The sequence below is a fragment of the Rana temporaria genome, chromosome 2 (genome assembly GCF_905171775.1).
Source record: "Rana temporaria chromosome 2, aRanTem1.1, whole genome shotgun sequence".
Lineage (NCBI taxonomy): Eukaryota > Metazoa > Chordata > Amphibia > Anura > Ranidae > Rana > Rana temporaria.
The window spans coordinates 182,742,155-182,765,642 of record NC_053490.1 but is presented as its reverse complement, the minus strand read 5'-3'; the positions used below and the strand labels follow the sequence as shown (position 1 = coordinate 182,765,642).

General features: G+C 39.0%; 1 protein-coding gene and 1 non-coding gene across 4 annotated transcripts in view; one reads left to right on the top strand and one right to left on the bottom strand.

Moving 5' to 3' along the window:
- UGGT2 (UDP-glucose glycoprotein glucosyltransferase 2) overlaps positions 1-21,979 on the top strand; it is a 446,216-nt gene extending 424,237 nt beyond the window's left edge. For 2 of the 3 annotated variants that reach the window (XM_040336106.1, XM_040336104.1), the window contains exons 37-39: positions 1,853-1,969; positions 15,264-15,408; positions 21,848-21,979. In XM_040336106.1, the coding sequence (XP_040192040.1) occupies positions 1,853-1,969; positions 15,264-15,408; positions 21,848-21,873 (288 nt within the window). In that variant the 3' untranslated portion in view covers positions 21,874-21,979. The remainder of the gene's footprint in view (positions 1-1,852; positions 1,970-15,263; positions 15,409-21,847) is intronic. The other variant, XM_040336105.1, reaches the window with a different exon arrangement.
- On the bottom strand, positions 20,412-20,570 carry LOC120929870. Its single transcript, XR_005747535.1, has one exon. It is a non-coding gene; the product is annotated as a U1 spliceosomal RNA (small nuclear RNA).
- Positions 21,980-23,488: the final 1,509 nt, after the last annotated feature.

The following is a 23,488-nucleotide window of genomic DNA, read 5'->3' as shown; positions in this document are numbered from 1 at the left end:
TGCAGGATTTCTAATTGCATTTAGGCAAGCGTATTTACAGCAGACGTGTTTTCTTTACTCTTTGAGAAGCCTAAAGAATCACCCTTTCGGTCAGGTAAAATTTAATATAATAAACTGGGGTCTGCCCCAAATGGACAGGAGACTCTCCGACTCTACTCAGCTGTAGTCATCCAATGACAAAAATGACGACGCATGACTGCACTGTATCAGTTACTCTATCACAAATGTGTACTTGGATGCAGAGACAGTAAATACCTACAATTATATGCAAAAATCCAAGTTGTCAATAAATACATTTGGAATTATGTGAAATCACTGTGTGTATATATCTCCTAAAATAGATTTTACCATAAATATGCAATTTATTACTAATTGATCACATAAGCCACCCAAATTCATCAAAAGTAAAAACAAACTCATACAAAGTGAACCATGTACAGTAAAGGATTATATAAAAGAGACTTATGGGACACTTTACAAATTTTACCATTATTGATGGATATTTATTCACAATATTTTATATAAGGCTTATGGGGTATTTTATATAAATTTATGCTTTTGTATTATTGATTTTATATGGTTCACTTTGTATGAATTTGCTATTACTTTTGATGAATTCAGGTAGCCCATGTGATCAATTGGTAATTAAAGAGGAATTAAACCCTCTCTAAAAAATAAAATAAAAAAAACCCCTGCAAGACAAAGGCATAATGCGCTAGTATGCATAGCATACTAGCTCATTATGAATTACCTGAGATCGATGCCCCTGCAGCAGTCCTCGGTCACCTCCTCCGTTGCCGCCATGATACCCCAGGTGCCTCCGCTAACTGCATGATCGCCGTTAAAAGCGGCATGCTCAGTGCGCCTGCGCCCGATGTCTACGGCGCATGCGCCGTAGACATTGTTGCCACTATCTCTGCAAATATCTCCTAAACCTTTTAGGTTTGGGAGATATTTGTTGCACCTACAGGTAAGCCTTAATCTAGGCTTACCTGTAGGTTAAAGTGGTTGTAATGGATTTACAACCACTTTAAATGCATATTTACGATATAATCAATTTTAGGAGATCTATACACACTGTGATTTCACATAATTTAAAATACGTGTATTGACACTTTGCACATATAATTTTAGGCATTTACTGTTTATGCATCTAAGTACACATTTGTGGTAGATGAACTGATACAGCATGGTCACACTTCTTGTTGTAGGTAAAATAGAAAAACTGGGAGTAACCAGGAGATTAAGAATTAAGAATCATATAAAAGGACTAAAAGTAATAAAAGTTAAGTTGTACATGCAGAATGCACAGAGAAAAATGTTACAAACATTATAATTTATTAAACATGGTTTGCTCAAATAGTTTTTTTTTTCTTGTAATGCAAGTGCATCCTATCTTCTTGATGTCATCATTTTTATTACTAAAATTATCTTGTAAACAGTGTGTTTCTTTAGGGAGCTGTACAATAGATCAGAATAGTAAAAATTTAGCATAATAAATGTGAAACCTGAATTCTTTCTACAGGCAACATCTCTACTTTTCTTATCTTCAGTTTCAATAAGTGAGCCCTTTTATACCTGTTTTTGCTCAATGTCAGAAGCGATCTCTGTACAGGAAAATTAACTGGAGTTTCAGCTACAACTGAGATCTCTTAATTTGGTGAAATAAATTTATAACAGAGTGTGATAATCTATTTTTGTACAAGAATCAGGTCACTGATTGAAGGTTGTCTAGACTAATAACTATTATGGTAAAACACAGTGAACTAAACACGAACACTTGATTAAAAAGATAAATGTTTCATCCTGTTTGCATGTTATCCAGAAGATTATCATATTTTTTTTTTCACAGGATTTACCCAACAATATGATTCATCAAGTGTCTATAAAATCGCTTCCTCAAGAATGGCTTTGGTGTGAGACCTGGTGTGATGAGAAGTCCAAGGAAAGAGCCAAAACCATTGATCTGGTAAGATGGTCTAGCTGTGTAAATAACAATTTGTTTTCTTAATAGTAACTACTTTTACTAATGTAAACCAAATATTTGTTGTAAAGGGACTTTTCTGGTACTATAATTGTAACGGTCACCACCGTTTACGACCTTCCATCACATCCAAGACAGCTTATCGACACTCCAACCAACAGGACCCGATCCATATCAATGTCCCAGAATCAAGACGAGACACAGCTCTGTGCTTGTTCCAAATGTAATGATTAACTTTAATGGTTTCTTTCAGTCTTATATACAGTACAAGGCATTAAAGGAACAATCAACTCCCCACCCACACACTAAGGCTAATTACTAACCATTCTAGACAGGTCGGCGCCTGCCTATAATTATCATGTCTAATCACTGCACATTCCTTCATTAACAGCATAACAAACAAAACCCCATCACACACTGAGTTCCCTAGGCAGACGTTCCGTCTCTGCATACAGCTTGACACCTATTCACACCTCTGAGCATCACTAGGCTTTAGACAGTGTTATCACACATAAACAGTATTTAGCATGCATAATTAGAGTTCTGGGAGCAGACCTGGATTAACACCTGTCCGTTACAACACCTTTACACAAGGACAATGAAATGTCTTCCAGGCCCTGACTCAATTAGCATGTCACTAGTCAGGGCTAAGCATAGAAATGCATCATAGAATATTCTTTGCAGGCATTAAGGAATATACTGTAAATCACTGTCCACGCCAAAACAATCCAACATGTGTACCCCATCTCCTGGCTCAATCTGTGCCCAAAAATGACTCCTGTTACAATAATATAGACCCAAATATACTGTTAACATTTTTAAGTAAAATGTATTATACATCCTGATGAAAAATTCCTACAAATAATCCATTGCCTCCAACAAAATCCTGCAATGGATCAAAAATTGGCTCTCCTTGTGTACTGTATATTAGTCAAAACCTATTGTGGCAGGATTTGTGCAGTCTTTACACATTTTATGGAGCCTAAGCTTAGTGCGGCTTCCCACTCTTCCCAATGGAACAGTTCATACAGTATATCTTAACAGTTTGTGAACTGCAAAACCTAGGGGGTTGGTATATTTAATGACCTGCGACTTTAGGTAATTCTACATCAGAAAGTCCAAACAGCCATTCTGGTGTAGAATAAGGAAAAACAAAGAAAAACACTGCAAAAAAACCTCACTAGTGGAAAGAAAAAATACAAAGTAACAAAATTGCATCAACTCTAAAGTCCATGAGTTGTACTGTATAAAGTCCACATAAAACCCCTTTTACACTGGGGTGTTAGTGGCTGCTAGCAAGGCACTTTTAACCCCCGCTAACGGCCGAAGAAAAGGTTAATAGCGCCCGCTTTGGTGCGCTGCCGAAGAGCTTTGCAGGTGCTTCGACAACGCTGCCCATTCATTTCAATGGCCAGGGAATTTTGGGAGCAGTGTATATACTGTTCCAGCACTGACCCAAAGATGCTACTTGCAGGACTTTTTTTCCCATCCTGCAAGCTCATTAAAACTTTCACACTGGGGTGGCTTGAGGCACGTTTTTCAGGCACTTTACAGGCGCTATTATTAGCGCTAAAACGCCTGAAAAGCCCTCGTATGTGAAAGGAGTCCAAGTATATCAGAAGCCTGTGGAATCACTGTAGCTGTCAGGACCAACAGAAAACATCTGCACCAACAAAACAACATCCACTTACATGAAGGTTCAGCTGTGTTTTCCTGGGGAGGGGATTCTTTAATGAGGGAACGCTCAAGTAAGCTAGAGTTGAAGGGAGGCTGCACTACAACTAATGCAGTGATATGGAGCCACTGGCCGAGATCCACTCGTGGAATGAAACTTTGCTCCCTCCAGCCACACACAAAGTCTGTCCCCATGGCAATGATGCATTTCAAGGCTCCGTCTCTTTCTTAGTTGAGAAGAACATGAAAAAAGAGACGCTGCCTTAAAACACGTTGCCATGAACACAGACTGACGAAGTAGGTGGTTGGAGGTGGCTGATTTTCACTCCTTGAGTGGGTCTCAGCCAGTTGCTTCTGCTCTCTGCATGGGCTGCAGTGTGGCATCCCTTCAAAGGTAGCTTACCCGAGCAGTCCTGGCTTCTCCATTCTCAGGCCAAGAGTTGGACTTTAGAATTTAGATTGTAAACCATCATTTTGGGACCCCCTCCCCCAGGCGGGACAGTGTTGGTCCTGACAGCCATAATGATTCCACAGACTTCTGATACACATATAACAGCCCTTAACTTAGGTTATGGTCATTCCGTGTATATTATAGCAAAGCTTAACAATGGATGGGTGGCATATAATTGGTCTCAGTTGATAGATAACATATGAGATGAATGGACAAGATTATCAAAATTTAGGGATTGTACAGGGATATACCCATTGGAGATCATCTTTCGATGTCTGTTGTACTACAAAGATGGTGTGGGACTTCTGAGGTCTCTGCTTTTTGGACACATTTTTAATGGTATGTTAACAAAAATTGTGCATACATTATCTAAGTTGTAAAAGATTTTGTGTCAAAATTGATATTGTACAAATTGTTGAAAGACCCTCCATTCTGCCACACCCCGATCTGCGCAGGGAGCAATGCAATATATAATGATTTAACAGAGATCAGAGTTTACACTGCTCAAAGCTTTGAGTTTTGTGTTCATTATTTTATAAGATTCATAATTGAGGATATCGCATGACATGGGTGTGTTACTTATGCTATATTCTTAAATAAGGACAGGCTCCTGTGTGGGATGTGTTTATTGACCCCCCACAGATACTCTGCCATAATATGTAATTTTCCTATCAAAATCTTATGTGTATGTGTCACAATCGATTTGCTCTTGCTTTATCATGATTCTGTAAATATCCTGCGGTTAAGCCTAAGCTACTGGCAACTTTCCTTTTTTTTTATGTTAACTGTTTCCTGAGTACAGAATTTAGCATTAAAATGTAAGCGTAACAAAGTCTCCCAGCCTTGGTTTCATAAAGCATTGCAGATATATGTAAATGAATAATGCTTGCAGAAAATCAATAATCAAAGAAGATCAATATCCTATCAACTCTCCCCTTTGTTCCTAAAAGAAACCCTAATATAAGTCTATCTTATAATTCACACAATCCTCCCTAGCCTGCTCTACCCCAATATATTTTATCCTCGAAATCATACACATAACAAATTTGATTGCAAAGTATACAAAGAGAAATTAAATAAGGCCTTGAGTTGGCATCATGGCTCCCCCTCTTAGGCATTCCCTGAAACATTTTCCCAGTAGGAGTCCTCCTTTAACCTAAAAACGTCAAAAGGTGTAGGAAAGATCATACAGAAATGATAGCTTTGCCAAGCTATTGGACTCATCCCAGGACCTCCTGTGGCATTAGAACAACAAAGATTTCCATGTAAAAGATGTAATTTCTTCAAGTAGCGAGCATCTGGCTAGAGGCATAAATGGGGGGGGGGGGGGAATTTCTTCATGTGAATGGGGCTGGGTGGATACTCTCCATCCAACATGAATAGCCACAGAATCAACTAAACTACTAGATAATGCCTTTCTTACCCAGTGGAGGTGTTAAAATTTTTCTTGCATTAATTCAAACAAAACAAACAGAATATGTAGCGCATATACAAAGTAAAAGTCACCCAAATACATGAATGAATAAAAGTGCATCAATGGAAGTAATAAAACATAATATCAATAAATTCAACCATAAATTGTAAGAACACTGTGTAGTGTATATAGGGTCTTCAGTGAAAAAATGATAATAATCAAAGTTCAATGTGGGAAGAGATGGTGATATTAATCCCAGTGCTCCGAGATGAAGTTCAATAAAGAAATCTACCACCGACCACTGAAGAGGAAGCTTACCCGAAATACTGAACCCTAATGGACGTACGTCCAGAGGGTCAGAAGAGCGGAATATAAACCACTGTCGGACCTGGATCGTCAACTGCAGTTCCCACGGAGGCGACTCACACGTCAATCCAAAAGGAAACCAGGAGAGCGATTCAGGTAGATCGGTGCTTCTAGGAGGTACCCAGTTTGGGTCAAAAATTTTAATCGATGTAATGGAGTATTAAAGAAGAAGAGAAGAGCACATAGCGTAATACTGAATAGGTACCAATGTTTAATGTAGGTAAGAACACTTACATTTTAAAAAGGTGAACAGCGCTTAACAAATGTACAAAGTGGCAGCGGTGGAGTCACCCGACGCGTTTTGCATCAAATAGTGCATCGTCTGGTAATTCAAACAAGTCTATTAAGCATACAGAAATCAAATATTTCCTATCAACAGTTTTCATATCTACATATATAGATTCAATAGATTTAACTGAACATTTTTTCTCAAACCCCAATATTGCAGCAGGATTCAATAAAACAAACGCCTTTAGTTCCTCTCATCCTCCAGACCCAAGTGAAACCCTGAGGGTCCCAGAACAGAACATTTTACCCAAGCACATATTCTGACTATAACTTTATATATAATTTTCATAAGCATACTAAAACAGTAATAAATATAAGAAACATTACATCATTAACACTTTTACAGCTGAAATTCTGGGAATTCAAAAAGTAATATGTCCAAAAAAGTAGTCACTTTAAGATTGTATCCAAACGTTCACACCAAAAAACCTTAGCATTTCAAGGATTCAATATATGTAACACATTTCCTAACCTTTTAAAGCTACTTGACTATCTGATCAGATTCCTCAGGAGAGGAAATTTTGGTACCATTAAATACATGTAATTTAGTAGCGATGCAGCATTTACCACATATTATTCCAATTAAACAGTGCATTTGAAAATGGGCTTAATATTATGTGCCCAACACATTCCATAAACTTACCAATAGTTGTTGGAAATCTCTTCACAACCAAACCAAAAAATAAACATTCAACACATACTGTAAATCTATGAACACATTAAAGTTGTTTTTTTTATGTGTGTGTATATATATATATATATATATATATATATATATATATATATATATATATATATATATATATATATATATATATATATATATATATATATATATATATATATAAACATTTCTCTGTTTTAAAACCATAAGCTCTATCTAAACCAAACTGTTGATTTCCAGGCAACACGTCTAGAAACAAAATGTATTTCTAACAACAACATCTTAATGTGGGTGTCCCTCCTCAAGATAAGGGGGCCTCTCTACTGTAAAAAATGGCATCCTTCCCCTTTTCCTATAAAGCTTAAGAGACACTGCCCTGCTTTATAAAAAAATTACCTGATTCCAGGTATCTGGTACTGGGCAAATATCTAAATCCTCGTGTACCTGAACCACTAAGGTTTGGGGTCCATTTGTAAATAGATAGGGTTGAGTATATAAACGCATTCTGCACACAGGAATAAGGGAATTTCCCCATTTCATTCAGATTTATATCTTCTTTTTTTTAATACTTCCTGAACTCTCAACCTCTTTATAAACTGTACTTTTCTATTTTCTCTTTTAAATCAGTAAAAACACAAATATTCTCAGCCCTGGTTTAGAATTTACAGCCATAGAGTGAGGCTTATATTTTATAACTAAATGTATTATATTCATCCGTAATCTCATGTATCCTGTAATGCCGCATACACACCATCACTTTATGTGATGAAAAAAAACGACATTTTCTGTGAAGTAAAAAATGACGTTTTTGAAACTTCAATTTTCATAGACGAAGTTGCCTACACACCATCTTTTTCTCACAATGTTCTAGCAAAGCGAGGTTACGTTCTCACCACTTTTTCCATTGAAGCTCGCTTCTGGGCATGCGCGGGTGTAAAAACGTCTTTTTAAACGACGTTTTTTGCTACACACGACCATTTTTTACGACGTTAAAAACGACAACGTTAAAAACAACGTGAAAAATTAGAGCATGTTCTAAATTTTTAATGCCCATTTTTTACATCGTCAAAAATGCTCTGGAGCCCACACACAATTGTTTTTAATGACATTTAAAAAAACGCCATTTTTTACAACCCGAAAAATTGTCGTGTGTACGCGGCATTAGTCTCTTTACTCATTTTCCAGAACCTTTTAAAAATGTGTATATCAATGTGAGTGTTATTTTAAACTGAATACATATTATGGACTAATTAAACCTCCATTTAATTTCTAATGTTAAATATAAATTACAACATGGCAATATTATATGAGCTAGAATTCGGTGATATTTATGGTTTAAATCATGTATGCACCACCTTGGATCCCTTTTAAAATTAAAAGTAATATCCCCCTCAGATTTGCAACAATATGAGCATTGGTAATTTCAACAAAACATTCTACTTAATGTCCCCCCTTTTTTTTACTCTTTTGCAGACTTCAGATATCCACACTTTTTGTATACAGTATATACATCTCAAAATTTTCGCACTGTCTCCCTTGTGGTTTGAGACTGGCTGAAGCCGACTTTCTAATTTCACAAGACATGTTAATCAAAAAGACATTTTAAACAAATAAAAACCTCTTATTAAAACATTATTATTTTTTACTTTTAAAATTGGTAATTGCACATTTCCTAACCTTTTAAAGCTACTTGACTATCTGATCAGATTCCTCAGGAGAGGAAATTTTGGTACCATTAAATACATGTAATTTAGTAGCGATGCAGCATTTACCACATATTATTCCAATTAAACAGTGCATTTGAAAATGGGCTTAATATTATGTGCCCAACACATTCCATAAACTTACCAATAGTTGTTGGAAATCTCTTCACAACCAAACCAAAAAATAAACATTCAACACATACTGTAAATCTATGAACACATTAAAGTTGTTTTTTTTATGTGTGTATATATATATATATATATATATATATATATATATATATATATATATATATATATATATATATATATATATATATATATAAACATTTCTCTGTTTTAAAACCATAAGCTCTATCTAAACCAAACTGTTGATTTCCAGGCAACACGTCTAGAAACAAAATGTATTTCTAACAACAACATCTTAATGTGGGTGTCCCTCCTCAAGATAAGGGGGCCTCTCTACTGTAAAAAATGGCATCCTTCCCTTTTTCCTATAAAGCTTAAGAGACACTGCCCTGCTTTATAAAAAAATTCTTCACTCCCTATAAAAATGTATTAATCTGTAAAGGAGGTCCAGGTATCTGGTACTGGGCAAATATCTAAATCCTCGTGTACCTGAACCACTAAGGTTTGGGGTCCATTTGTAAATGGATAGGGTTGAGTATATAAACGCATTCTGCACACAGGAATAAGGGAATTTCCCCATTTCATTCAGATTTATATCTTCTTTTTTTTAATACTTCCTGAACTCTCAACCTCTTTATAAACTGTACTTTTCTATTTTCTCTTTTAAATCAGTAAAAACACAAATATTCTCTGCCCTGGTTTAGAATTTACAGCCATAGAGTGAGGCTTATATTTTATAACTAAATGTATTATATTCATCCGTAATCTCAGGTATCCTGTAATGCCGCATACACACCATCACTTTATGTGATGAAAAAAAACGACATTTTCTGTGAAGTAAAAAATGACGTTTTTGAAACTTCAATTTTCATAGACGAAGTTGCCTACACACCATCTTTTTCTCACAATGTTCTAGCAAAGCGAGGTTACGTTCTCACCACTTTTTCCATTGAAGCTCGCTTCTGGGCATGCGCGGGTGTAAAAACGTCTTTTTAAACGACGTTTTTTGCTACACACGGTCAATTTCTGTGAAGTAAAAAACTACGTTTTGAAAAATGACACATAAAATTGAAGCATGCTTCAATTTTTTTTGGTCGTTTTTTACAAGACATAAAACGACGTTTTCCCCCACACACGGTCAATTAAAGTGACGTTTTTAAAAACGTTGTTTTTTTTCATCACATAAAGTGATGGTGTGTACGGGGCATAAGGCTAGTTTTCATTGCAAATAAAACAAATTTCAAAAAATACTAATTATGCAAGTAGCATACTTATGTGTCTTTAAAAACTTGGCGTCCACGCTATAGCCAAATGTTGGCCAAAGCACTGACCCCAATTGCCGGAAGGCCGTCAATAGACATCCTACGCTTCGCGTGCTCCTTGTGCGCCCCTGTGATCGCCAAGTCACTGAGACTCGGTCATCACAGATCCATGTAAGGGATGTAAATAAAGGATTGTTAATCTTTTTTTTTCTCCTGGCTCTGACAGCGTGAGGAGAAAAAAGCGCCGATCACCGGCTTGTGTGCAAGGGACATTGGTCCTGAAGAGGAAGAGGCAATGCTGCCTCATCTGTATAATATGTACCCCCTGCCAGTGCCACCTGCCATTGCCACCTATCAATGCCCATGAGTGCCACCTATCAATGCCCATGAGTACCACCTATCAATGCCCACCAGTGGTGCCAATCAGTGCTACCTAGCAATGCTGCCTATCAGTGTACCCTACCAGTGCCAATCGGTGCCCATTATTGCCACCCATCGGTGCCCATCACTGCCACCTATCAGTGCCCATTACTGCCAGCTATCAGTATCACCTATCAATGCCCACCAGTGCCACCTATCAATGCCCATCAGTGCCCACCAGTGCCGTCTTATCTGTGCCCATCAGTGCAGCCTCATCAGCGTACATCAATGAAGAAGAAAAATAACCTGTTTACAAAATTTTATAACAAAATATATATATATATATATATATATATATATATATAAAATATATATATATATATATATGTGTGTGTGTGTGTGTGTATTTTTTTTTTAAATCAGTCTTTTTTATTTTTTTTTTAACAAAAACTAAAAACCGCAGAGGTGATCAAATACCACCAAAAGAAAGCTCTATTTGTGGGGAAGAAAATGATAAATTGGGTACAGTGTTGTATGACCATGCAATTGTCATTCAAATTGCATCAGCGCTGAAAGCTGAAAATTGGTCTGGGCAGAAGGGGGGTTTAAGTGCATTTCCCTGTTCTGCCTAGCAACATGACAGGGATCTACTGCTCCCTGTCATCGGGAGCAGTGATCTCTGTCATGTTCTAGTAAGACCATCCCCCCTACAGTTAGAATCACTCCCTAGGACACACTTAACCCCTGCACCTGCCCGTGCTCCTTAATGTCCCACGAGCTCCTATGCTTCCAGTGGATGTGTACACTTCTCATATCGTTACCCCAGCGCTTGAGGCTTCTATCCTAGAAAGGAGGGCAATGAGCTTCCCGCCTAACTCCCAATAGCCAGCTCCTGCTCCCAAAATAGGGAAACCTGGGTGCAGCAATATGCAAGTCCCAGGCTGCCACGTCAAACAGTATGCAACTTCTTTGGAGGTGTCTGTCCTAGTAGGAGGCAACCCAGGCATAATGTATTAGTTAAACAACTTAGTCAACTTGGGCGGCCACGCCCCACCCCAAAATACTAATTCTAAATATTAGTAATTTCTTCTGAGTACAATTCTGACACCATAATCCTATACACCAATCAGCAAAAACATTATGACCACCAACCTAAAATTGAGTATGGCCCCCTTGTGCTAAAACAGCTCTGACCCACTGAGGCATGAACACCAAAGTAACATTTACATAAATGGCAGGACCCAAAGTTTCCCAGCAGAACATTGCCCAAAGCATTACACTGCCTCTGCCGACTTGCATTCTTATACCACATCCTGGGGCCATCTCTTCCCCTAGGTAAGTGACACACATATGATGTAAAAGAAAATGTGATTCATCAGACCAGGCCACCCTCTTCCATTGCTCTGTAGTCCAGTTCTGATGTTCATGTGGCCATTGTAGAAGCTTTTGGCTGTGGACATGGGTCACCATGGGCTTCATAGCCCCATACACAACAAACTGCGATCCCACCAATTTTTAGATGCCATTGTAACAAGATATTCCCTTTACTTGTCAGTGGTCCTAATGTTATAGCTGATCGGTGTATTGTGGAATACTGTTTCCCTCAATCTGACTCGTGTCCAAACCCGCCTGAGCTCATCCCAGGTGATGAGGTCATTCCTGTGCTGTCCCCTCATTTAAGCATGTTTCCTGTAAAGCATCAGAGCCCTGATTGGTTCAGAATACTGACCCCTCTTTTAGTGTCAGTGTATATGTATAACTGGAGAAAATGCTGTCTTTTTATACGTGCTTGGATTTGGGGATTAAATCCCAGTAACTTGTAACAGAAAGCTATACTGTACAGGGTCAAGAGTGCAGAAATGTAATTTTTTTTACAGCTCATTGCTTTATTAAACCTCAGTTCTGCCACACTGAATAGCCAACCTCTCTGTTTATGTGGTTGTATACTGAAATGAACGGGAGCTTCACAGTCTGGTTTTGTGAGAGCTTTCTGTGTGATTAATGTCAAAGTCAAATATTCTATGCACAGGAGAATGGCGCGCAGTCACGCTACTCATAAAGTAAGCTCTGGCATTTCCAGTCTCCTAGTCCCCTTGCAGTTCATCATACACCCAAGCTGATTGTTGGCTGGGCCAGTCTGCACAGCTATGTTTTAATATACCTACAAATAATGGACATTGGTGGGCTTTAAATAGCTTTCAGATAGCAGATTAATGAATATTGTTATGATTATAGTTCATGTTCTTGCTGTCTGAAACAAGCGCTGTGAGGGAGCATGAAACTGAGATATACTGTAAGTAGCACAGATAGTTTTCCGGTATATGGTGACCTTATCTGTTTTTTTGATGTGGACAGTGAAAGAAGTACAGAGGCTATCTATGCGGCTATTGCTTATGCTAGATGCCTGATGGTGTCGGGCTTCAGTAGTATTGGCATTACAGCCCTGGTACAAACATGCTGAAAATGAGTGTAAAATCTCCTTCCTTATGCTGTACATGTTCCAGATAAGTGACCTGGGTGTTATTAAAATCAAAGCATAAGCATGATATCCAGGTAACCAGAATTCTCAAGGGGAAAGGCCAGCAATGTCCGTCTGCATTATTCTCTAAAAAAAGTCTCTATAAATTAGCTGTTTTTAAAGGTGCTTATAGATATTAGATGTCAGTTTCCTGGCATGTCAGTTTATCTGGCATTTTTTGACTGGGTAACAATTGTCAGCTCACAACAGCCTCAGGGAGAAAAACAAAAGGGTAGGTTGGAGAACCTTGCATGATCACCATTATCCACATAGGGCTGTCTTCTTGTAACTCCTCCTTCTCCATTACCGAAAACAGGAATGCTCATGCAACTGGGGCGCTTCTGTTTAGGGAGAAGCTCACCAAAAAGACTTTGTGGGGATCGGATTATGTATATACAGTATTTCTGACCATTCACTAGCATCTATGATGTGTCCAATAGCACTAGCTTTTGCCTAGTTTGCAGCTGTTATATACAGAAAATCAGCAACAGTGAGAGCCCTCCATCAGGCAGATGCCACCAAAACTGGATGAAGTTCTTTATGAATGGTATCTATTCACCAGCTAGAAATAACTGAACTATGATCATCTGCTCTGACACTTACCTTCTGTCTGCCAGAGGATGTTGTCCACTTGTTTGCTTAATTTTGTATTTATATGCGACTGTACTTTAATTTTTGCCTTGCTAGTTTTTATTTATCTTGTGCATTGAACTGACATGACAGTTATTCAGGGAAAGTAGACTTGACTGACTCCAGAATGAGCCATGACCTTATATTTGTAAAGTGTCTGGACAGGAACTGACTCTCAATTTCAATGCTCACTACACACCCTTATTATGGGTAAATTTAGCTTGGCGAAACATAGTTTCAGGACATTTTGCTTTGTACAGTAAGCTAAATGTTCCATCTGGTTAACTGTATTCCAGAGCCCATATATCTTTCTGACATTGTGCTTTCTTTACAGTGTTAGGAAATTGGTTCCTTTTTGTTTTCAGTTCTTAATCGAATGCGGCAGCTTCTTGTTCCACCTGTGCCTAAAGGGATCAAGTCTAATAAGCCATGGGAAAGATCTTATCCGTAGGCTTGGAATTCTCATTCTGTATTGAATGTGTTGAAAAAAAAAGAATGAAGAGAAAATGTACAGCACACCGCCTGGGAGCATGTCTTATTCTGTAAATGCTCAATTTGTACAAGTCAATAAACTATTCTGTAATCTGTCAACGACTAGAAAGTAGAACTGCATTATTGCCTGGGGTGGTCATGGGGAAACATATGACAGCTATTCAAACAGCATCTTAAAGATCTTGACAGCCCTTGGCATAATATATTGATTTAAAGAGATATCTGCAATAATATAAGCAGTTGGGTTACAATTGCAGTTTGTTGTACTGCGCGGCACTTTGAAGAGAGAGGGAATTTCACCGAGGAATTTCATACAGTAACTTGTGCAGTTTACATCTCCGCCTGTTATTTGTTATCATCTTATTGGCTGTCAGAAGCTCTTTTGCTAGAGTTCAGTGGAATAAATTGTAGGACAGTAAAAAAGTCATATTACTTTTGTACATGTAAAACATTTAAAGGCCAGTGTATAAAAAGGAAGAAGGCAGTTCACAGCCAGTCAGATTTCAGCACCAGTTAATCCAGTGCAGGTCAAGGCAACTACTTTTACTTTTTGTTATATTTTCTGTCATATTTTTGCTGAGACATTTTAAAGTGTATGTAAAGCTGAAAAATAATAAACTTTTTGTTTGTTTTGAAAATAATGTAAAAGTGCTATATCTTCTGTCAGGAGTTTATTGTCTGTACCCCCACTGGAGAGATTCAAAAAAGCATCCCCTGCAGTATGGAAAGTTGCTGTGTTTTATTTATTTTTGTGAGATGCTTTCAATATTAAAGGTTTGCTTGAGCTATTTATATGTTACAAAGCGGAGATTGATCAGGGCATGATTGTGAAGGCAGATTCTCAAATTTAGCAGTTACTTTAAAGCAGAAGTAAACCCATAGATTTAACAGTTTCAAAAAACGATTTCCTTTCCGGCACGTGCCAGGAATATACCCGTCACATTGGTTGTGTTCTCAACCAAACTGTCAAACTAACCAATGGCTGGTGTCATAACTGATCACATGTGTAGCTTCATGTCGGTTGTAGATTAAACAGAGGCCAAGATGAAATCTTTGGAGGGTTTGCTTCCACTTTAAGAGAGTATGGTAAAACAAATATCCATATCTTTGGAACAGAGGAAAGTAAGAAAAAAATGCTAAAATCCTTGCAGTGCATGTGGTTTATCTGGATTGTTTGACACCACAAAAGTGTGGTTTTACTTTAATAACAAAAAAAAATGATATAATTACATTTATTTGACCTAATTTGAAAAATGGAAATGTTTACTAATCTGTATAAAATTGTTTTGTGTACATAACAATTGATTATGTTTTGTGTTACATCACAGTGTAATAATCCCAAAACAAAAGAACCAAAACTAAAAGCTGCTGCACGGATAGTACCAGAGTGGACAAACTACGACAATGAGATCAGACAACTTCTGAAAAGGATAGACCAGCAGAAAAAGAACGATACACAGGCCTCTGCCACTGGTAAGAGTATGGATTTGTGTAATCTCATCTATTCCCCACTGATATTTAATAATTTCATCATTAGCCCTTTTCAAGTACATTGGTCAAAAATGTGGGTTTTATTTTAACAGACTACAGTTATAAAACAGCATTAGCAATAAAATAATAAATACATGCACGTTATTCACTATGTCAGGTTCTTCAAGATGCATGCTTTCCAAACATTTTAGATGTCTTTGCTTGATGTTAGCAAATAAAAGTGTATTACTTAAGTTCTGAATGTTCTGCTCTGATCAATGGTTAATTTTACAATAGTCTGGTACTAACATAATTGTAAGGCCTCAAGAACACTGGAGTTTCACAAAGTGTTCTAGATTCCATTTCCTCTGGCAGCAGAGTTTTGGCAGAAAAAACACTTGACTCTTGTGAACTAGTGTAACTTGTTTAGTTGCGTCAATATTTTTATTTATTTTGACCAAAACTGTGCTGCTCCTGTATGCATTGGCTGTGTTTTTTTTTTTTTTTCTGCCACTAAACTTCACTAAATACATGTGTGCATTGTGACATAGGCTAACATAGAGAGGCATTTAGAGGCAGGGAAACAAAATGCCAAACGCCCCTAGGAGCAGCAGAAAATGTCCAGTGTGCATGAGGTCTAATAATGCTATTATAATTCTACTCCAGGTAATTCCCTTATTCAGTAGCTCACATTAAGGTAGCTTATGTCTCCCACAATTAGGCCCCATTCACACAAGGCGGACTCCATTCCTATGGAGTCCGCCTGCTCTCGCCAGCTCAGCGGGAGATCAGTCCGCAGATCTCCGCTGAGCCGACGGATGACAAGCTCCTCTCTGATCACTGAGCAGGGAGGGGCTTGTCGGTCACCGCTGTCTCCTATGGAGCGATCTGATGAAAACGGACAGCATGTCCGTTTTCATCAGATCTTACCCGATCCGATCTGCATGGACGGATGGGGATGTGCCCCCCATACGTCTGTTTTTAGCGGATAGGATAGGGTCGGATGTCAGCGGACATGTCTCCACTGACATCCGACGCTCCATAGGAATGCATGGGCGGCCGTTCAGGCCCGCTGTGAAAACTGACAGGCGGACCCGAACGGTCCGTCCATGTGAATGAGGCCTTAAGCTTTGAACATGTTAGGTGCATGCAGATGATATGGAATGTAAACACATACTGATCAGAAAAATATATACAGTGGGTAAATAAATCAATCACCCCACACCTCCCCCCTTTAAAATAATCACATTATGTTGCTTTGCAACCTGAAATGAAGACGGGCACATTTTTTGTTTTATCCAGCTGTAGTGCAATGTATAACATCCAAGTTAATTATATAACACCAACAGTTGTCAGAAAAAAAAATCAAAAACAGAATCACTGAGTTGGAAGAAGGAGCAATCAGGTGTAGCTAATCGCCTTCTCAATGGCACATAAAGCCATTTGACTTTCAACTGTGATCAGCTGTGGTCATTTTGGTTAGCTCAGCATGAAAAGAGCTTTCCTGGAGCATTTAAGTCCCTGGTAGTGCAACTGAAGCAAACAATCAACTATGGGTGGCAAGGCACTGTCAAAAGATCTCTCGGATAACGTTGTGGACAGGCACAAGTCAGGAGATGGAAACAAACAAATGTAAAAGGCTTTATCTCAATTCCTAGAAGCACAATGAAGTATATTAAGAAGTGGAAGGTATTTCGTACAACACAGACCCTCCTTGGATCAGGACGTTGCTCCAAACTGGATGAAAGCACCAGCCACTCCTCAAGAAAAGCAACATACAGTCTTGGCTGAGCTTTGCCAAAACGCACCTTGAAGATTCTGAGGCCACATGGGAAAAGGTGTTATGGTCAGATGAGACTAAAATCTATTTATTTGGCCTCAAAACACCAAACAATATGTCTGGTGGAAATCCAATATAGCTCACCATCCAAATAACACCAATCCTACAGTAAAGCATGGAGGTGGTAATCTGTTATGGGGGGGGTTCTCTGCTCCAGGAACTGTAACACTTGTCAGGATTGAAGAAAAATGGATGGGGCAAAATACCATAAAAATTCTTGAGGAAAATCTGCTGATCTCCACACTTCTTGGTTGTCTGTTTCCTGATAACCACAGTGCTGGGAGCTTTCTCTTTGTGGTCACTAACTTCAAGCAGGTGTGATTACTGTGTGTCTAAAACCCCACAGCACCTCCCCTTTGGATCAGTTTAGTTTTCCAAACCATCACTGCTCTGTGGCTCTGTATGCACTGTACAGCAGAGAGGCAGGGAACCTCATGCAAAAAAGAAACTACAGGTACATTATACGATTGATTTTCATCTATTTTTAATAGTTTTTAAAAGGAATCAGTTAACTATTATGCCTCTATACCCTGTAAACAGTCATTTCAGCATAACATTTTTCTTATTTACAACTCCTTTAAACCCTATTGAAAATCTGTGGAATGACTGGAGTCCACAAACGGTCACCATAAAATATTAGCAGTTCTGCAAATACTGAAAAGTCTAGATGTGAAAGTTAGTAGAGTCATGTCCCACCAGACTAAAGGATGTAATTAAAGCAATATGTGGTTTAACAAAAAAAAACTTGGTGATTGTTTTTGGAAAAAAAAAAATCTGACATATTGGTGTCTTTCACTTGCATGTTATAAGTACATTTAGCTGGGGTGATTCTTTTCTATACCCATTGTATTGCCTGAGCCATTGGTCCAGGCTGCAAGTGAATTCACAATCAAGGCTTACCTACCTAAAATAGTGACGTTTGCAAAGAAGATTGTGCGGTATAGTATTGTGACTTTTATTTGTGCACTTCTAGAGCTACAGGGTACACATTTCTGATTGCACTCTGTGCTTTTTTATAAGTGAGGTGACAGCAGCCTTTAATATTCCAGCAGCTTCTGACCGTTTCCTGTTGCCTCATAGCAGTCGATTGCTATAGTATGACAGCGGTTTCTAGCTGTCTCTTGTATTATGACTGCTGACTTCTGTCATACCAATTTGTAACACAGTAACACACATATCTGTCTAACGTGAAATAAATATTATATTGCTATGTAACATGGCAGTTTTGATTAAATATAGCAATGGTTAGGTTGGAGGGAGGTAAAAACTGTACAGGTTGGGGCTTGTCACAGGTATGGTTCTTTTGCAGCATACTGGCACAAGTCTGTACACCACAATATAGCTGCTTTATAAAACTTCAGCAGGTGTATGATGAAATTCTACAGAATAGTGACTCAGACTTCACAAGGTATACCTATGGCCTTGTTTTAGGTCAAAGATCACCTCTTTGAATGTAGAGTAGGAAAATGTCTCATTGCTTTCTGTGTCCTGTTGGGGAGATTTTCCATTACTCCTTGCCCTAGAGATGCTACAAAAATGGGAGGAAAGCTTGCCAAAGGGAGTACCCACCAAGTTGTCTCCAGAACACATGACCATATTGAATGGTTTTCCCTCTAACTTATATATAAAAAATATATCAGTGACAACTGTAAAAGTGTGTATTTTCTGCCCATGTGCCAATAGACAGCAGGATAAACAGACAGGAAAAACATCAACCGTTCTGACCTTTCCCCACTTAACCCCAACTAAAAAAAAAAAAATATTTGGCTTTAGCTATAGTTTAAAACTCCAGGCAGATATAACTTAATAAACTGGAAGAAAAAGCATAGTGACAGAGAGATGAACTCATCACTGTGCTGCTTCTCCTTTCACTGTGCAGTCATTGGCTGGGATGGATCCAGGATGAACTGGCTTCAAAGGAAGTGGGTTGATTGATGCTGGCCGTCAGACTGAGGACATCCAGTGACAGAAATAAAGTAGATGTTGGAAATCTCTGGATTAAAGCTGAATATTGCAGCAAAAGCTGTTTTTGTCATTTTTATCTTTTAACCTCTTGCCAACTGAATAATGCATATATATTTATTTTTTTTGAAAAGCCTATGGCGTGTGAACACACCCAAAAAACTCCACCCGGTGCAGAAAAAATGTGCACACACATAAAGAGTGTTCACAAAAACGTGCAGACGGGTGCAACGTCAAGTGGTCCTCCTGTGAAGAGGGACCCAAACCCTGATCCCCCGGGGCGTTAGGCTCCAGACGGGGACTGAGGTACTGTGGTCCGAGCAACCGAAGCCGACACGGACCCAACTTCCTCGGAGGGACTGCCGAAACAGAACCCTCCCAGTACTAGTTGGGGCTCCCCCGAAGGGAGACCCCATGAGAGCAGGCGAACTAAGCCAAAAGGCCATGTCCACCCACTCCCAAGACATTCAGGGCTGGCCCGAGGACCCGCACCCTACTAATCACACAGTGTCACAAAACGTGCACAACAAAAAAAGACAAAAAAGTGACAAACACAGGCTTAAATAAAATAAAGTGGGGGAAGGGATAGTGAAGAGGAGGGTGAAAGAAGTGGCCATTGTGGTGAAACAATGACCAGGCCCTCCGGCCAGGAATAAAAAATTCCTCCGGTCCTAGCCAAAAGGCCCGGCCCAGGAGGCAGGTGCTAAAAAAAAGCGTGTATCTGGTGCAGTGACCGTGGTATCTTAAATCAATGTGTCCCTCACACACAGTGATCTTCAGATACCCCTGGACTGCCACTCCAGGGGCACATGCACCATAGGCTTTTCGTTCCATATCCGACCCCCCGACCGGCCAGTGCAGCCCTCCACCCCTGCCAGCCAACCCGGCGGATTTGCATGGTCCTACCCCGTCATATCCCAGGGCATTACCAGCTCCTCCTACCGGATCGCTGACAGAGATAGCACTTACACCAGCCAGCCAGAAGGCCAGACTAGAACTCGGCAAAAAGACCAAGACCAAGCACAGCACCCATCCTCACCAGGAGCACCCTTCCAGATGGCTCAGACTCAACCATGGGCCGGCCCCCAGTATTCTGTCGGGCAGCACAGCGTAGTCCCTGCTGAAACCATCCTTCCAGGTGCAATGACGTCATTGGATTGCATCCACCCTCCCCATGTAGGAGGTGCTTCAGCGCTCCGCTGACAACTGATAAGGACAGATACCACACCCAGTCCCAGCCAAAAGGCCGAGAAGCGGCAGGGAAGACAACCACGATCAGCACGGCCTAGAGTGTGCAATAACCGTGCCTCGCCCTGGGAGAACCACCTTCATGATCATGGTGTCTCCCCTGCCAGGTAAGTATACTGAATAATGCATATATGCAGCAGTGAGAGGTGGGGTTTTGTGCTGCGAGTGTATGTGTGATCCCAGAACACGACTAAGCTGTCATCCACAGGTTTTGGTCAAGGCTTCTTGAGAGCCAATTTACAATGGTCACATGATACAGAAGATGTGCCACCTCCCAAGCACTAAAGCCCATCTAATGGGCCAGTGGGAGGTGGGGGTAAAGGGGGTAATAAGCTATTGTTGTGTATGGCTGGAGTTCTGCTTTGAACATTGGAATCTATCGTTCTATATGCAAAAATGCATTTGTGCAGACACAACCTGCTGTTAACCAAGACAAGAAAGACATAGTACAATACGCTTATCGTTCGTGTTTTTTTTTTTTTATTATTATTATTCTATCCCTTTAATGACAGGCATTGTTTACAGCTAATATGTTTACATAGCTCAGTCTACTGTGCTGTCAATCAACTTTTTTTATTCAGTAAAGTTGTGCCATTTCACTAAAAGATGAAATCCAACTGAATGCACTTTATTGAAGAGGCCTCTTAAAGTGCACACGTTGGCCTCATGCACACAGGGTGCTTTTTTTTCTTACTCTCCTGAACACCTTTGCTCCAGGGGAGGAAAAAGCAGCTTAAAAAAACGCACCTAGCACTTCAAGCGTTCATGTATTCCTTTAACCAGAATATTAATTGACATGCCTTTAGGCGCGTTCAGTGTTTTTTTCTGCCCAAATGCGCCTCTCCTGAGTAATTTTTTTATTTATTTTTTACCTCTACTCCTCTTCTAATATGCCTGTTAATACCTAAATGTACAAGGCCAAATAGGCTAACATAGAGGTGCATTTAGAGGCTGGAAAAAAATCATCAAACACCTGTAAAAGCTGCATTTTTTTTTTTTTACATCATGTGTGCATGAGCCCTTTAGTTCCATGTTTTCCCATTAAACAGAGTGGCAGTTGGTCTGTGCATATAGCCATTTCTGCCTGAGAATAACAGAATGACATCTAAAGGTTCCTTGAACTCGAGTATAGTGTCATTACTCTACTTAAATGGATAGAGCCCATGTATAACCGAATGTAATCAATACTAAGCTGCACCCACATCTTGTGAATGTTTTCATACACAGCAGGAATATATTGCTTGCTTACCAGTAAGTAAGTGGGAATGATGGTATAATCTGTTTTTACAGTAGTAGTGTGTCACAACACAGCATGCTGGTGAAATCATCTGAAAAAGATCAACCTTCATTGTTTGGTGTTCACGATTGCCTTCTGTGTTTCTTTTGTTCCAGCAGATACGAAACATGATGAACTTTAAAAATCACAGTGATGTGAAAGAAATCGCTTTTGACTAGAAGAAAAAGAAGAAAATAACACTTGAAATAATTGTGACGTTATTATTATTTTTTGTACATAAAAAAAAAGAACATACTGAAGTCCTCATTGAAGTGGTGCACTATTAAAAAAAAAATCTCCTTTTTTTTTTTTTCTTTTTTATATATATATATATATATATATATATATATATATATATATATATATATATATATATATATATATATATATAAAAAAAAATATTATTAAATTGTATGTATTGAAAGGATTTAGAGTTATAACAGGGAGATCATAAGATGCCTTGAGGTCCCAGGCACATTTCTGTCTGACCTTGTCTGTTTTGTTATCTTCTATACTAGAATACAAACAGGTAGTTTCCTGTTATTTTCTGTACATGAGTATGCGCTGAACTTTACTACCCATTTGAATCACTCCCTATGTAAGTTTAGTGCATCATTTTGACCCTTTCACACCGCCTGACGCCCATAGCGTTGGCGGTAAAAGTGCCACTAGCGGGGCACTTTTAACCCCAGTTAGCGGCCGACAAAGGGTTAATACCACCCACAATGCGCCTCTACAGCGGCGTATTGGCGTCAGTACCGCAGCGCTGCCCATTGATTTCAATGGGCAGGAGCGCATTAGCAGCGGTGAGTTCACCGCTGCTAATGTGCTCCAAAGTCCTCAGGTTTTCACACTGGAGTGAATAGAGCAGCAGTTTAAGGGCGGATTGCAGGCGCTATTTTTAACGCTATAGCGCCTGCAAAATGCCCTCACAAGTGTGAAAGGGGTCTTAAGGGCATCTGTTTCCGCTACCATTTCAAGCAAGTAGTGTGAAATATTGCTTTTCAGCCAAAACCACCACAATGGCGCAAATTGTAACTTTGCCCAATGTATTTACTCTTGGCTTCATTAAACAGCAATAAAGCACCACTGCAGATGAGGAGTTAGTACCCCCCCCCCCCCCCGAGCAGTTATATGCTGCTATTCTTGGGCAGCTGTGCTTCAGCTACATGTATTCTTCAATGGACTGTTCATTTCATCTCAGGTTAGGTACGCTGCCCTCCCGCAGTCTTTATACTGTAAATCTAGTTTTGTATAGATGTACTATATTCGCATTTACTACTTTGCAGTTTTTTTCTACCTTGAAAGAAAATAATACATAATTTTATTTTGCTTTTTTTTAATTTTTAAATTGTCATTTGTTTATTTTTTGTGTTTTGGAGGCATATTTTGTTCATGAATATATGTGTATGTAAAATGTAAGTGGCGTTTTCTCCTTTATTTTAATAATAAGGCACAGTATATGTGTACATACAGTGTGTGCGAGAATCAGATAAGCTACATATATCTTGAACTGATCAAAGAAGTTAATTATTCAAGATTTCCCCCTGCACATGATTATTTTTTTTCCTCTGAAATAGAAGAAATATGACTTGGTTTTAGGGTCACTGACCTCCAGAGAGGAGCACATGGAAAATGGAACAAAATAACCAGGATGGCAAACACGTGTTCTATTTTAGCTGCCTTGTATTTTACATGATAAGCATTTTAGAAGGCAATGAGTCCTGTGGTGTTGATGTTCCCATGTGGTGGCCAAG